Source organism: Arachis ipaensis, chromosome B2 (assembly GCF_059453495.1).
Source record: "Arachis ipaensis isolate K30076 ecotype BB chromosome B2, ASM5945349v1, whole genome shotgun sequence".
Classification (NCBI taxonomy): domain Eukaryota; kingdom Viridiplantae; phylum Streptophyta; class Magnoliopsida; order Fabales; family Fabaceae; genus Arachis; species Arachis ipaensis.
In genome coordinates, this window is record NC_142437.1 from 20,895,890 (window position 1) to 20,912,073 (window position 16,184).

Sequence of the window (16,184 nt, forward strand, 5' to 3'; positions counted from 1 at the left end):
ACAGGTCTGTCCATGGAGGTTGGTGATGGTCGTCGGACTTGGTTTTGGGAGGATGTTTGGCTACATTGTGGTTCCTTGAAAGATCGGTTCTCCCGTCTCTTCTCTGTTTCAAACCAGTGTGGTTCATTTATTGGGGATTGTGGGTTTTGAGATGGGTTAGAGTGGGTGTGAAACTTTCTATGGAGGTGAGAGCTCTTCCAGTGGGAGTTGGGCCTTTTGGGTCAGTTGCACAAGACTTTGCGACCTGTGAGGCTAGTAAGTAATAAAGAGGATAGAGTGGTGTGAAAATATGATAGACTTGGTATTTTTTTGACTAACTCTTTTGTGCAGGTGTTACAAGAGGGAATGCTTGGCTCGGCCCTCCCGTATGCTTCCGCTTGCCTGCACGCGCCTAGGCGTGCGGGGCGCGGTTCATCCGGTTGTGCTGTGTTTGCGGACCGTGGTGGCGGATGAGCGGTGTGTGGGTTGTGCGTGTGGCTTTATCTAGACGGTGCAGCTGTTCGGTTATCGTCCGAAGCACCTTACGCTTCGGGCTGTCCCTCGAGTCTCTTTTGTCCCTTCCCTTGAAACCTGCCCAGCGGCGTTGGCTCGGCCCTCCCGTATGCTTCCGCTTGCCTGCACGCGTCTTGGCGTGCGGGGCGCGGTTCATCTGGGAGTGCTGGGTTTGCGGACCGTGTTGGCGGATGAGTGGTGTGTGGGTCTTGAGTGCTGTCTGGCTCCTTGCCTCGCGCAACGAACGGGCGCACCGGATCCTCTCCATGTGTGGGCTCGAGCTACCGTGCTCGTTCCACTGTTGTGCGGCTCCTGTGTTTCCTACCCCGTGGTGTGGTATCCTTGCCTTGCCCCAACCTTTCCTCTCCGGAGTCCCCTAGTGGGATTGCCGGGGGAGTTCCAAGACACGCCCGTGGTCCTAACTCCATTTGGAAAGGTTTAGTTCCACCAAAAGTAGAGCTGTTTACCTGGTTTGTATTGATAGGCAGGGTGAATGATAAACCACTATTTTATGGTTTATATTGTGTTTAATTGTGTGGTTTTATCATGATCCTTACCCACTTATTCATTAAATTAGCATGCATTTAGATTTCCTTCCTGAATTTATTACATGTTTGAAAACTGCTTCCTAGAGACTTTAATTATTTATTTTTAATTCTCCTTTATTCCATTCGATGCCGTGATCTGTGTGTTGAGTGTTTCAGACTATACAGGGCATAAACGAGTTAGAGATTGGAAAGGAAGCTAGCAAAAATGAAAGGAACACAAGAATTTGAGGAGATAACCAGCGAGAAGTGACGCGGTCGCATGGCTCACGCGACCGTGCGAAGGAGAGCAAATCACAGCGACGCAGCCGCGTGGCTCACGCGGCCGCGCGGATTGGAAAAGTTCTGGCGACGCGGTAGCGTGGACGACGCGAACGCGTGGCGAGGAAAAGCGCGAATGACGCGTCCGCATGGATGACGCGATCGCGTGACATGTGCAATCTGCATAATCTGCAGAATTCGTTGGGGGTGATTTTGGACCCTATTTCGGCCCAGTTTTTGGCCCGGAACAGCAGACTAGAGTCAGAGAACATGCAAAAACAAATAACACATTCATTCAGTCAACAGTTGGGAGATCTAGTTTTACTCTCTTAGTTTTTTCTCTCTAGGTTTTTAGAAATTTAATTTTCAATTGATCTTAGCATTGGAACATTGAGAAGAGTTACTTCCTTATCAAGACTTCGTCATTCTAGTTCGTTTTCTCAACTTGGTTTTATTCTTCCATGTTCTTTGCTTTGTTCAATTTTGTCATTTAGATACTTTTATGATTATTTAATGCAAGGATTATTTCTTTTTAATTCAATTTCAATTCCAATAATCATGTCTTCTTTTAATCCCCTTCCATGTGCTATGGATTCTTTATTTACAATGCGTGAGTAGTTTCCTTACTTGATGGGGAGTTGATTAAAAGGAATTCTTGAGTTGGAAGGATTGAAAGAAAAATTTGTAATTGGGTTAAATGTCGGATTGCTGTCCTGTCACCAACGCCAATCCCTTTGAACTAAGTGGGTTGCAACTTGTGAACAGATCTGGCATTCTAGCTTGTTTGACTTTCCCTTACTTAGTAAAGGATAACCACACAGAACAACCATTAATTATAAATTAATCTTACAATCACTCCACCAATAATAGAAATTCCAACCAATCAACTCCCAGTCAAGGCTTTTATTCATATTATTTAACTTTCCTCAATTTACATTCCAATTCACTTAGCTCAACTTCTTGGAACATCTGATTAATAAGATAGCACACTTTTCTGCAACTCATTGGGAGACGACCTGGGACTTAAAACTCCCAGTAATTTTTAATTTAATTCTCTGTGACATATTTCTAAATTGATAGGCAGATTTTCGGTGAGTTAAGAACTATACTTGCAACGTAACCATTTTAATAATTTTTAATTCACCAGCTTCTGCGTCTCATCAATTTTTGGCGCCGTTGCCGGGGAGTTGCAATAGAGTGCTAATTTTATTAATTAGAATTTATTTATTTGCATTTTATTTTACTTTGCTACTATGAGCTGCATGTTTCTTCCGTCAAATGACGCGTTCACTTCCTGATCCGCGCTTGCTAATATTCGATCCTGAAATTGAAAGGACAATTTCACGAATAAGGCGAGAACAGCGTCGGTTAGCCCACTCTGAGGGTGGATCTGAAAGTGAATCTGAGGAAGAAATCAGCCCTCGTTCTACTGATTCGGTTGTTTTACGTGCAGAAAACATGACAGCTAGGAGAGTTACCATCCAGGAGGAAGGAGCCCCTGATTTTACAATGCAACCGTTTCAAGCGCATCATCCAGCGGTAGCTACAGATTTTGAAATAAAGTCCGCACTACTAAATTTGATGCCCAGGTTTCATGGCCTACCTGCTCAAGAGCCTATCAAGCACTTGAGAGATTTCCAGGCAGCCTGTTCTACTGTCAGGCGTGATGGCACTGATGAAACTTCAATTCTGCTGAAAGCTTTTCCGTTTTCTCTTGAGGGAAAAGCAAGAGAGTGGTACTACACTCAACCTCTAGCAAATGTATCCAACTGGGATACACTCAGAAAGGAGTTTCTGGAGAAATTCTTTCCATCTGAAGTTACTGATAAGCTAAGGAAGGATATCTCCACAATTGTTCAGGATGACAATGAGACTCTCTTTGAATACTGGGAGCGCTTCAATAATCTTCTGGAAGCATGTCCCCACCACATGATTAACAAGATCGTGCTACTCAGCTATATTACACAGGGTATGAGGCCCCAAGATAAGACCATACTGGAAAGTGCCAGCAATGGGTCTATGAAGAAGTACAAGACCACTGATGAAGCTTGGCAATTGATCAGTGATTTAGCTGAATCCACTAGGAACCACAGACAAAAGCAAGGCCGTTCAAAAGCTGTTGCAGAAGTATCTTCCAGCAGAGAGACTGCTGCTCTAACTCAAGGCATCTATGAAATGACCAACTTGCTGAAACAAATGCAGTTGAATCAACAAGCTCAGCAAGCTCAACCTCCTCCACCACAGCAAAACCAACAACTAGTCCCACAAAGAATTTACGAAATCTGTGTTGATTATAGCCACTACACCGATGAATGCTCGCAGCTCCAACAAGAAGACAACATGGTGGCATCCACTCACAACTTCTATGACCACCCCAACCAAGGGTACAATCAAAGTGGAAATAATAACCATGGATGGCAGGACAATTCAAACCAAAATTGGAGGGGCAACAATAACAGAGGAGGCAGAGATAATCAGGGAAATCAGAGGTGGAACAATAACAACAACAGACAGCAAAATCAACCTTACAGAGCACCTCACCTGAGGCAGAACCAAGGACCACAAAATAATCAGCAGCAGACCTCTCAATTTACTCATTCTTCGTTATCTTCTAATGAAGATCTACTACAATCTCTTGAGAAAAGACAACAGACCATGGAAAACAACATCATGAATAGTATTAACGCTGGTCTGAATGGTCTCACCTCTACTCTGCAAGCTTTTATGACACAGCTTGGATCAGCACAAAATTCCAGTAACCAACCTTCAAGCACCACTGGAATCCCCTCTCAACCATTACCCAATCCAAAGGGAGGCATTAATGCTATCACCCTGAGGTCCGGAACCACACTGCAGGAGAGGATTCAGGAGGAATCAAGCTCACCAGAATACGCCTCAGCTGAAGAGGTGGTAGAAATCGAAGATGTTGAAGAGGAAGAGGATATACAGGACATAGCTGAAGAAGAGACAACTCAACCACAGAAGGAAGCACCAAAAGGCGCAGACACCACAGACAACACTGCTCCTATTCCATTTCCACAACTTGCAAGGAAGCCCAGGAAGCAGCTGGAACCCGATCCTAAAATGGTAGAGATATTCAAAAAGGTTGAGGTAACTGTTCCCCTTTTTGATGTTATTCAGTAGGTACCTAAATATGCAAAGTTTCTAAAAGACTTATGTATCCATAAAGACAAAATTAATGAATTAGAAATTATTCCTTTAGGTAGTTCTATATCTGCTTTAATGGGAGAATTACCTGAAAAATGTAGTGATCCAGGTCCTTGCATAGTTAGTTGCACTATTGGTGGTGTAGTAATTTATGATTGCATGTGTGATTTAGGAGCATGTGTCAGTATAATGCCTTTGTCTATATATGATGTTTTGAGGCTCCCTCCCTTAAAAAGGTCGGCAGCTCGTTTTGTGTTAGCAGATAAAAGCATTATTACAGTGGCTGGAGTTGCTGAAGATGTTTTGGTGAACATTAAAGGGCTCACATTTCCCACTGATTTTTATATCTTGGAGATGCCCCACAATGATTCAGATAAGCCATCATCAATCCTACTTGGAAGACCATTCCTGAAGACATCAAAATTCAAATTGGATGCTTTTTCAGGAACATACTCCTTTGAAATAGATGGCTGCATAGTAATCTTCAATCTGAATGGAGTCATTGACAACCCCCCAGAAGATCGTTCTATCTTCCAGTGTGATGTCATAGACGAAAGTGTAGCTGAAGTTCAAAAGGAAGAGTTTGAAGAGAGGCACACTGGACAAGGTCCAAGTGTGGAGACCCTCTTAACTGACAATGGGAGCACTTCGCCATTTTCACAAGCCCCAGATAATCCAGAGCCCGCCCATGATCAAAAGTTAGAATTGAAACCTCTCCCTCCACATCTCAAATATGCTTATCTTGAGGATAAGCAGAAGTTTCCGGTTATTATTGCGAGGGAACTAACTTCTCAACAAGAAGAGCAGTTACTTGATGTACTGAGGAAGCATAAGAAGGCAATTGGGTGGAGTTTGGCAGACATAGTGGGAATCAACCCTCAAGTATGCGAGCACAGAATATTTCTAGAAGAGGAAGCAAGACCTGTCCGTCAACCCCAAAGAAGATTGAATCCCACCATCTTGGAAGTTGTCAAAAAGGAAGTGAACAGACTATTGGAAGCAGGTATCATATATCCCATTTCAGATAGTGAATGTGTAAGCCCAGTACAAGTGGTGCCCAAGAAATCTAGAGTCACTACAGTGAAGAGTGAGCATGGAGAGCTCATAGCAACTAGAGTTCAGAATGCTTGGAGAGTCTGCATTGATTACAGGCGTCTCAACCAAGCTACCCGTAAGGATCACTACCCACTTCCATTCATTGATCAAATGCTGGATCGCCTGTCAGGTAAATCACATTATTGCTTTTTAGATGGTTACACAGGTTATTTCCAGATTCATATAGCTCCTGAGGATCAGGAAAAGACTACTTTTACATGTCCTTTTGGGACTTATGCTTATAAGAGAATGCCCTTTGGCTTGTGCAATGCATCAGCCACCTTCCATAGGTGCATGATGAGTCTTTTTCTGACCCTATTGAGGACTGTATGGAAGTTTTTATGGACGATTTTAGCGTTTATGGTGATTCTTTTAGCCTTTGCTTAGATGGATTATCTCGAGTGTTAGATAGATGTGTTAACACAAACCTTGTATTGAATTTCGAAAAATGCCACTTTATGGTAAAACAAGGGATTGTATTAGGACATGTGGTATCTAATAATGATATTTCTGTAGACCCAGCAAAGGTGAATGTTATTTCTAGTTTACCTTACCCCTCTTCTGTGAGGGAAGTCCGTTCGTTCCTTGGCCATGCAGGTTTCTACCGGAGATTTATTAAGGACTTTAGTAAGGTGGCGCTTCCCTTATCCAGATTACTGCAGAAGGATATTGAGTTCGAGTTCAGTGAGGATTGCAAACAAGCGTTTGATAAGATGAAGACTGCTCTAACTCAAGCCCCAATTGTGAGAGGACCAGACTGGAGTCAGCCGTTTGAAATCATGTGCGATGCTTCCAACCATGCAGTAGGAGCAGCGCTGGCTCAGCGTGAAGGTAAGGATCCTTTTGTTATTGCCTATGCGTCTAAGACTTTAGACACTGCCCAGTCCAATTATACTACTACTGAGAAGGAGCTTCTTGCTATTGTTTTTGCTCTGGATAAATTTCGAGCTTATTTACTCGGTACTAGAGTAGTAGTGTATTCAGACCATGCAGCTCTAAAGTATCTATTAGCTAAAAAGGAATCCAAACCAAGACTTATACGTTGGATACTGCTATTACAAGAATTTGATTTAGAAATAAAGGATAGGAGTGGTAATCAGAATTTAGTAGCAGACCACTTGAGTCGCCTTGAACATATTAAGGATGACCCTACTCCTATAGATGATAATTTTCCTTTTGACAACCTGCAAGTAGTATCCGAGGTAGTTCCTTGGTATGCACCTGTTGCTAATTATTTAGTTAGCCGCACATTTCCTCCACATTTTTCTAAACATCAAAGGGACAAGCTGAAAAGCGAGTCTAAATATTATATATGGGATGACCCATATTTATGGAGATGTGGCGCTGACCAGATAATTAGACGTTGTGTGCCTCAATCAGAATTCCAGTCCATTTTAGAGGCCTGTCACTCATCTGAGAGTGGAGGACATTTTAGCCCTCAAAGAACAGCTAGAAAGATCTTAGACTGCGGATTCTGGTGGCCTACTCTTTTTAAAGACGCTGCTGAGTTTTGTAAATCTTGCCCCCCATGCCAGAAATTTGGTAATATATCCAGGAGGGATGAGATGCCTCAACAATATATGCTCTTTTGTGAAATTTTTGATGTTTGGGGCATTGACTTCATGGGTCCATTTCCAAATTCTAATGGATATTTTTATATATTGTTAGCTGTAGATTATGTTTCCAAATGGGTAGAAGCAATTCCTACCCGCACTGATGATGCTAACACTGTTGTTTTCTTTGTGAGAAACCATATTTTATGTCGCTTTGGATCACCACGAGCGATCATGAGCGATCAAGGCACCCATTTTTGTAACAGGAGACTAACAGGATTGATGAAGAAGCATGGGATAATCCATAAAGTTGCAACCGCTTACCATCCCCAAACTAATGGGCAAGCCGAGGTGTCGAACAGAGAAATTAAGCGTATCTTGCAAAAGATAGTAAAGCCTCATAGAAAAGACTGGAGCACCAGGCTACAAGATGCACTGTGGGCATATAGAACAGCATACAAGACACCCATTGGGATGAGTTCCTTCCGCTTGATTTATGGAAAAGCTTGTCACCTCCCAGTTGAAATAGAACACAGAGCCTTCTGGGCAGTTAAGGAGTGCAACATGGGAATTGAGAATGCTGGAGCTGAAAGGAAGTTGCAACTGCAGGAACTGGAGAACCTTCGCCTAGAAGCTTATGAGAACTCCAGAATTTACAAGGAAAAGATGAAAGCTGTGCATGATCAAAACATCAAGAAGAAAGAGTTCCAACCTGGAGATTTTGTCCTCCTTTACAAATCTCGACTAAGGCTCATGCCTGGTAAGTTGAGATCAAAATGGGAAGGTCCATACAGAGTAGAGAAGGCTGAACCGTACGGAGTTTATCACCTAAGCCATCCTTCAAGCTCTGAACTTATTAAGGTTAATGGACAACGCCTGAAGCTGTACCATGGTGAGAAGGTGCAGAGAAATAAGGAGCTTGAGATCTTCCGCCTGGAAGATCCCCACATAGCAGCCGATTGAGCTAGTGGAGCGTCCAACTTACGGACGTTAAAGCAAAGTGCTTGGTGGGAGACAACCCACCGTGGTATGATCGTTCTTTTCTTTGTTTTTCCTATTCAATAACTCTTCTCTTTATTAGTACTTTCGTGCATTTGCATTTCATGTCTTCATATTTCAAAAAAAAAATTTCGCCACGCGACGCGATCGTATCAGCGACGCGTCCGCGTTGCAAAGGGGGTGGAGAAAACAAATAAACGAACAGAGAGTTCGGCTGGAGCGTGGCTGGAGGCGTGCCAATGGCACAAATCAGCCCATGCGACCGCGTCCTTGACGCGTTCGCGTCGCATGGGAATCATGGCCTCCCACGCGACCGCATGCCCCACGCGGCCGCGTGCCCTGAGTTTTCGGTAAAAGGGTGCACATCAACATTTTGTGCGAGAGTGATGCTGGATTGGTGCTGGAAGCACAATCCTTGTCACGCGACCGCGTCACCCATTTTACAACGCACACTCATGCGATCGCGTGACCCACGCGATCGCGTCACCCCAATTTGGAAATTCAATTAAAATGAACAGAGAGTTGTGCTGGAGCGAGGCTGCACTCGCACCAGCAGTGTAACATGGGTCACGCGACCGCGTGACCAACGCGATCGCGTCCCCCTACCTGACGCGCACCCACGCGAATGCGTGCCCCACGCGGCCGCGTCGCATGCGCCGCACAGCTTAACCTAAATTGCCAAATTATCTTATCTTTCTCTCCCCCAAATCCTAATTTTTCTTTCCCCTCCTTTATCTTCCTTCCCCCCTCCCCCTTCTATTTCACCTTTCACTCTCTATCTCTCTCACCACCGTTAACAAGGTTTTACCTTCTTCTTCCTTCTTTTCTTTTCCATCATTCTTATTATTTTATATACATTTTTATTTTCTTTTTCTTTTCTTTTTCTTTTCAATTTTTTTTATTTTTCATCTTCTTCCTTCCCTTTTTACACGATGCTAGAAATTTTTTTTGAGTCATTATCCCTCATTATATGCTTGTGACTTGTTATAATTTATTTGACAATTATTATTATTTTTAAGGGGATTGCTTGCATGTTCAATTTCATACTTTTTATATCTTATTTACCATGCATGCCATGTGTTTGTGAAAAAGCCTATATAGCCCTATGCACTTTTCTACATTACTTTACTCTATTACTCAATGCTTGCTTTTCACAAATTTCCCTTATTATTTTATTAATTGAATTCAATTGTCAATACAAACGTGATGGTTTGTTACGAAGTAATGCTTGGTCTATGCTACTCATGCCCTTTTCTGGCACGCCAATAAACACCTTGCATTCACTTGACTTTGTATGCACTAGCTATTTTCCATTGATGGCTTTTCATATGTACTCGAGAGCATGTGTTAATGTCATCTACATTTTGCTGTGCATCATTCACCCTCTTTTCTGTTTCCTTCCTTGCTGTATATCTCTTTAAATTTAATTTTCTTTCTCTTCCCTTCTTTCAGGATGGCCACCAAGAAAGGAAAGGAGAAAGCAACTTCCAAACCACCAGCAAGAAGAGGAACTAAAAGAGCATTAGTGGCAGAGCCTTCTTCAACCGCCGTCAAGCCCTCAACAAAAAGAGTTAAGCGGATAATAAAGGTTGACGAAAAGGAGAAAGCCTTTCTAGCAAAGGACACTGCGCGATTTCCCAATCGCTACTGTGAGCAGATGTTCCCTATCATGGCAGAAAAGAATTATAATAATGAATACCTTCTTATCCTCCTGTCCAATATTGCCACCTTTGTTGAGCCACAAATTGAGCGAAGACAATGGGGTTTCCTACGGAGACAACCAAGACAGGTCAATCTTTCTTGGGTAGTTGAGTTCTACTCCAACTTCTACATGCCGACCCTGCAGTCTGTTTATGTCCGGCAGAAGTAAGTCCCCATTACAGAAGAGGCCATTCAGCAAGCTCTGAGTCTTCCCCCTATTCCAGTAGGAATGGACGCTTTTCAAGAAGCCACCCTTCAGCACCAGAGATACCAATTCAACTGGGACTCTGTTCTCAGAGTCATAGCCTTACCTGGCAGCCGTTGGATCTACGGATACCACCGTACCCGCCCTAAGGGAATCTTAGCTTCAGCACTTACCTTGGAGGCTCACGTATGGGCGCAGATAATGTCCCATTATGTCTTTCCGAGCACTCATGAGTCCTCCTTCACTGCGGACATGGCTGTTCTACTATGGTGCATCCTTACAGACCAACCTCTGTATCTCTCAAGACATATCCGGAATGCTATGGAACACGTACAAATTGCGGGCAACTTACCTTTCCCCGCCTTGGTCTCAGATCTTGTCTCAGCAGCCGGAGTCTCCTACAGAGCTGGGGACACAAAAGCCATGCTTCCACGGGATGATCAGTATGTCCCTAACGGAAAATACCTCAGACTCTCAGCAGCTACTACAAGCCTTCCTACTGCTCCAGTTGAAGATAATCCTTCTTCAACACCACAAGCATCTACAACTGAGAAATTGCTCCAGCAGATAATCGAACGGTTGGATCGGCAAGAACAGAAAGCAAAGATGAGAGAGCGCCGTAACGAGCGCCGATTCAAACACCTCAAGGAGCTACTCAAGGGACATTTCATAGACTCAGACACCCCGGACTCCACTTCCTTTACCAGCACAGGGAGCCATGACGGCCCCGACTGTGGAGATACTGCTACCAGCCCACCCCTGTTTCTGACAGATGGCACCGAGGACGGTGCAAAGTCTTAAGTGTGGGGAGGTCGGTCAGTACCTGACTTCCGGAGGTAATTTCTCTTCTCTGGCACCAATAATTAGGATATTTTAGTTAGATTTTCTTTCCTTTATAGAATAGAATAAATTGCATAGGTTAGGATAGTTGCATGCATGTTCTACTTGATTGAAAAGACAATAAGTTTCTTTTAAAAATCTATCTTTGGAACAAAATTTCACTAATTTTTCAAAATTTTTATGATAAATTTGCTTGAGTTGTATTTGGAACATGATATTTGAGTTAAAGAACACACAACCTGTGAAAGATTTGAGCCTTTATGAATGGTTACATTATTTAACCATAATTATTTCATTCTTGTGTGTTTACTTCTCTATGATTGTAATCTATATTTTGTTTTATCTTATATGTTCAATAGTTATTGTATTTGCATGCTTGCACATGATTGAGGCCATTATTTGTTTAAACTCACTCATCCAAATTAAGCCTACCCGTTTCAATTACCTTTGTTAACCACTTTGAGCCTTTAATTCCCATTTGTTCGATATTTTACCACATTACTAACCTTAAGCCGAAAAACAATTGTATATCCCAATTTGAATCTTTGGTTAGCTTAAGATAGAATTGTGTGTGCTAGTTAAGTATGGGAAATTGTGGGAACAAAAGTTGTTAAGGGAATGTGTCATAAAAATTTAAGGGAAATTTGGATACCTACTCATGTGAAAATATAAGAATGAAAAATCTATGTGCATTGATAAGCTTTATTTATTTATTTAAAAAAAAATGAAAAAAATCAGTAAATAAGGGGACAAAATTACCCCAATGTTAAATTCAGAATTCAAAGATCAGTGCACATACAATAGAACCAAAATATAAGTTGATGCATGAGTATGGATTGAAAAAGGGAATTCTAGGTAGCTAGGTATGAACTTTAAAGATGACATTAAGTGTATACAAGTTATGTTAGAGCTTGGGTTAATTAAAGATTCAATTTATTAGCTCACTTGACCAAATATACACCCCTACCTATACCTTAGCCCTATTACAACCTTGGAAAGACCTCATGATGTTTGCATTGGTATATTAACTATTGTTGATTGGTTAGGAGAAGAACAAAAGTTAGAAAGCATGATTAGAGAAGGATAGAGTGACCACCCTATACACTAGAGATTAGAGCATACATACATTATCAGTGAGGGTTCAATACTTGAATTTTCAAGTTTCCTGCTTTCATGAGCTATCTTCTTGCACTTTTATCCATTTTATTATGTAATGATAAAATTAGTGGAATTTGATTTGTAATTGTTTTGAAGAGCCTATTTACTTTTGATCAAGTGGACAAGAATCATATAGTTGCATTTATTTATATATATATAGGTTTGCATTGCATTTCATGAGTTTCTACATGTTCATACTTATTTCCTTATCTCCTTCAATTAAGCATGAGGACATGCTAATGTTTAAGTGTGGGGAGGTTGATAAACTACTATTTTATGGTTTATATTGTGTTTAATTGTGTGGTTTTATCATGATCCTTACCCACTTATTCATTAAATTAGCATGCATTTAGATTTCCTTCCTGAATTTATTACATGTTTGAAAACTGCTTCCTAGAGACTTTAATTATTTATTTTTAATTCTCCTTATTCCATTCGATGCCGTGATCTGTGTGTTGAGTGTTTCAGACTTTACAGGGCATAAACGAGTTAGAGATTGGAAAGGAAGCTAGAAAAAATGGAAGGAACACAAGAATTTGAGGAGATAACCAGCGAGAAGTGACGCGGTCGCATGGCTCACGCGACCGCGCGAAGGAGAGCAAATCGCAGCGACGCGGCCGCATGGCTCACGCGGCCGCGCGGATTGGAAAAGTTCTGGCGACGCGGTAGCGTGGACGACGCGAACGCGTGGCGAGGAAAAGCGCGAATGATGTGTCTGCATGGATGACGCGATCGCGTGACATGTGCGATCTGCATAATCTGCAGAATTCGTTGGGGGCGATTTTGGAGCCTATTTCGGCCCAGTTTTTGGACCGGAACAGCAGACTAGAGTCAGAGAACATGCAGAAACAAATAACACATTTATTCAGTCAACAGTTGGGAGATCTAGTTTTACTCTCTTAGGTTTTTCTCTCTAGGTTTTTAGAAATTTAATTTTCAATTGATCTTAGCATTGGAACATTGAGAAGAGTTACTTCCTTATCAAGACTTCGTCATTCTAGTTCGTTTTCTCAACTTGGTTTTATTCTTCCATGTTCTTTGCTTTGTTCAATTTTGTCATTCAGATACTTTTATGATTATTTAATGCAAGGATTATTTCTTTTTAATTCAATTTCAATTCCAATAATCATGTCTTCTTTTAATCCCCTTCCATGTGCTATGGATTCTTTATTTACAATGCGTGAGTAGTTTCCTTACTTGATGGGGAGTTGATTAAAAGGAATTCTTGAGTTGGAAAGATTGAAAGAAAAATTTGTAATTGGGTTAAATGTCGGATTGCTATCCTATCACCAACGCCAATCCCTTTGAACTAAGTGGGTTGCAACTTGTGAACAGATCTGGCATTCCAGCTTGTTTGACTTTCCCTTACTTAGTAAAGGATAACCAAACAAAACAACCATTAATTATAAATTAATCTTACAATCACTCTACCAATAATAGAAATTCCAACCAATCAACTCCAGTCAAGGCTTTTATTCATATTATTTAACTTTCCTCAATTTACATTCCAATTCACTTAGCTCAACTTCTTGAAACATCTGATTAATAAGATAGCACACTTTTCTGCAACTCGTTGGGAGACGACTTGGGACTTAAAACTCCCAGTAATTTTTAATTTAATTTTCTGTGACATATTTCTAAATTGATAGGCAGATTTTCGGTGAGTTAAGAACTATACTTGCAACGTAACCATTTTAATAATTTTTAATTCACCAGCTTCTGCGTCTCATCAGTGAACACGAAGGAAAGGCTAAGTTGGTTTGGGATTATCAATCAGGATGATACGAAGTGTATCTTATGCAACAGGGATGTGGAGCACGTCCATCACTTGTTTCTTGGATGTGAATTTGCCTGGCAGGTGTGGAATGCTTGGATGTCTGTGTTTGGCCGACTGTGGTCTCTTCCGGAATTGATGAAGGACCACTTTCTAAATTGGACAGAAGAGCCGCGTAGGAAGGAGGATCGCAAGCAGCGATTGAGATGCTTCTGTGCGATCATCTGGAACATTTGGATGGAAAGAAATAGGAGGATATTTCAGAATGAAAGCAAAGGTGTTGAAGAAACCATCAATATGTCCTTGCTTAGCGTTAAAGAGTGGGAAGGTGTGCGCTCTTCTTGTTGTTGATGTCTATGCTGGAGATGACATGGAGAGTTTCTTTATGTTGTGTTTGTTCTAGGTGTTGTTCGTCTGCTTGTTTTTAAGTTTGCTCCACTCTATTGTGTTGAGCTCTTTTATTTCAAAAAAAAAACTTTAATTAAGTCTTTGTTTTATTATTAACATTTAAAATGTCATATTTTTATCTCAAACGTTTTATTTTGTTCTATTTTTATCCTTTGTTTAAAACTAAAACTTTTTTTCAAAAAAATCATTTTTCCTTTATTATTATTATTATCTTCTTCTTTCTCTTGTTTTTTTTTTATCACTTTTACTCTCAAATCACTATAACCACTATTATAATTACTATAATTACAATTTTTATCGCTATTTAAAAAAAATACAATATAAAAAAGATAATTTTGGAAGGGAAAAAAAATTAATTTTGACCAAAAGATTAAAATTGGACAAAATAATAAGATGTTTGATATATATGAAGCCAAATCTAAAATCCTTAAAAAATAACATAAGGATTTAGTTAATTAGCTTATTAAGTAGGAGTGGCAGATTGGGTTGAACTTGTCAGACTAAACTGCTAAAATAGCTAAAAATTGTGGGTCGGGTAAGATTTTACATTCGCCAATTTTTAAAAACCCGCAGACTTTGACAGGATGAAAAGGGTTGGCAATATTTTTTTTAAAGAATATTGTGGTCATTTTATAATATCATATAAATATGAATTAAGAGCATTTATGGTGACATGGTTATTACTATGGATTATTTGGTATATTTTGATTTAAGTGTAGTTTGATCATTTGATATGGATTTATGGAATATGGATTATGTTGTTGTATTTGAGACTTAATATGGTTAATATTATGATTTAAGTGTGTTTGATATAGTAATTGTTATGGATTGCATACTTATTATTTAGAGCTTAAAAAAATATAGTTATTGTCATGAATTTATTGAACTGTACTTATTATAATATTACTTAGAGCTATAAAAAAAAGTGAGAAGGTGGGCTGGTCTGCCAACTCGCCAATCTGCTTTTTAGCAAGACGGGATAGCAAATTTAGCTTATATTAATTTGGTGGCCTGCCTTGATTTGTGGCGAACTTTGGTGAGACGAGACGCGTAACCCACTTTGTCATCCCTATTAAGAATCATAACTTAAGTAGGTGCGATGTATAGTGGCCATAAATATACTGTCTATGTTCTTTCCACCAATTAGTGCAGTATACGTAAATAAGAAAAAGTTGTTTGACTTTGACTTTCATGTTGTTAATGACAGGAACATTTTTAACCAGATACAATAAATACGTTAATGTGATTAGATTTGAAATCATAAAAACTTTTTAAAAATAATTAAAAAAATAGAAATATGAATAAATAATTCATGAGGAAAAATCAATTAGGATTTTATGGTGGTCTTGGATGGTCTATTAGAGCAGGGGTGGCTCATTTAGTGCAGAGCATGATAACCAAATGGAAGATGAGGATGCTATAAAATTTTGCAGTAGAAACCATGGACAGCATAGGTGGTGGTAACCGTCGGTGGCAGTTCGTGTACGATTAATATGTCTAGCTTTTATCAATTTATCGCATTTTGACAACAAAGAGTGTACGAGAGTGTACCCCATGTGCAGAGGCGGATTTAGGAGGGACCAGTGTGGCCTTGGCCATCCTAAATTTTTTAAACTTAAAATATATATTATATAATGTCTAAAACTTTAATATATGAATCCCGCTAGGGAACCAATAGAGTATCTGTACAATATGTATAATGGGTTGTTTATTTGGCTCAATATGAGTTAAAAAATGAATATTCAGGGTAAAATACTACTAATTTCTCAAATACAATACACCCATACTATCCAAAATAACCATTCGGGTACCAAGGATAATAAACATCTGATATCCTACTGAATCGAACATCCCTACACCCCTATTGTATATATTGTACTCTATTGGCTCCCTATACTTCCTCTTAATATATTTACTAGTATAGTGGTTGAAAGGAGGCATATTATACCCCAAAACATGGGTTCAAATTCCATTTCATGCATTTT

At 40.2% G+C, this 16,184-nt stretch overlaps 1 protein-coding gene across 1 annotated transcript; it reads left to right on the forward strand.

The window, feature by feature from the left end:
• The first annotated feature begins 10,043 nt into the window (after nt 1–10,043).
• On the forward strand, nt 10,044–10,820 carry LOC148573224 (uncharacterized). Its single transcript, XM_088505719.1, has one exon. It carries the CDS (start codon nt 10,044–10,046, stop codon nt 10,818–10,820), a length of 777 nt encoding a protein of 258 aa, XP_088361845.1.
• The last annotated feature ends 5,364 nt before the right edge of the window (nt 10,821–16,184 follow it).

Bases quoted from the DNA above. Each gene is read 5' to 3' on its own strand.
- LOC148573224 (XM_088505719.1), top strand. From the start codon at position 10,044: ATGGACGCTTTTCAAGAAGCCACCCTTCAGCACCAGAGATACCAATTC.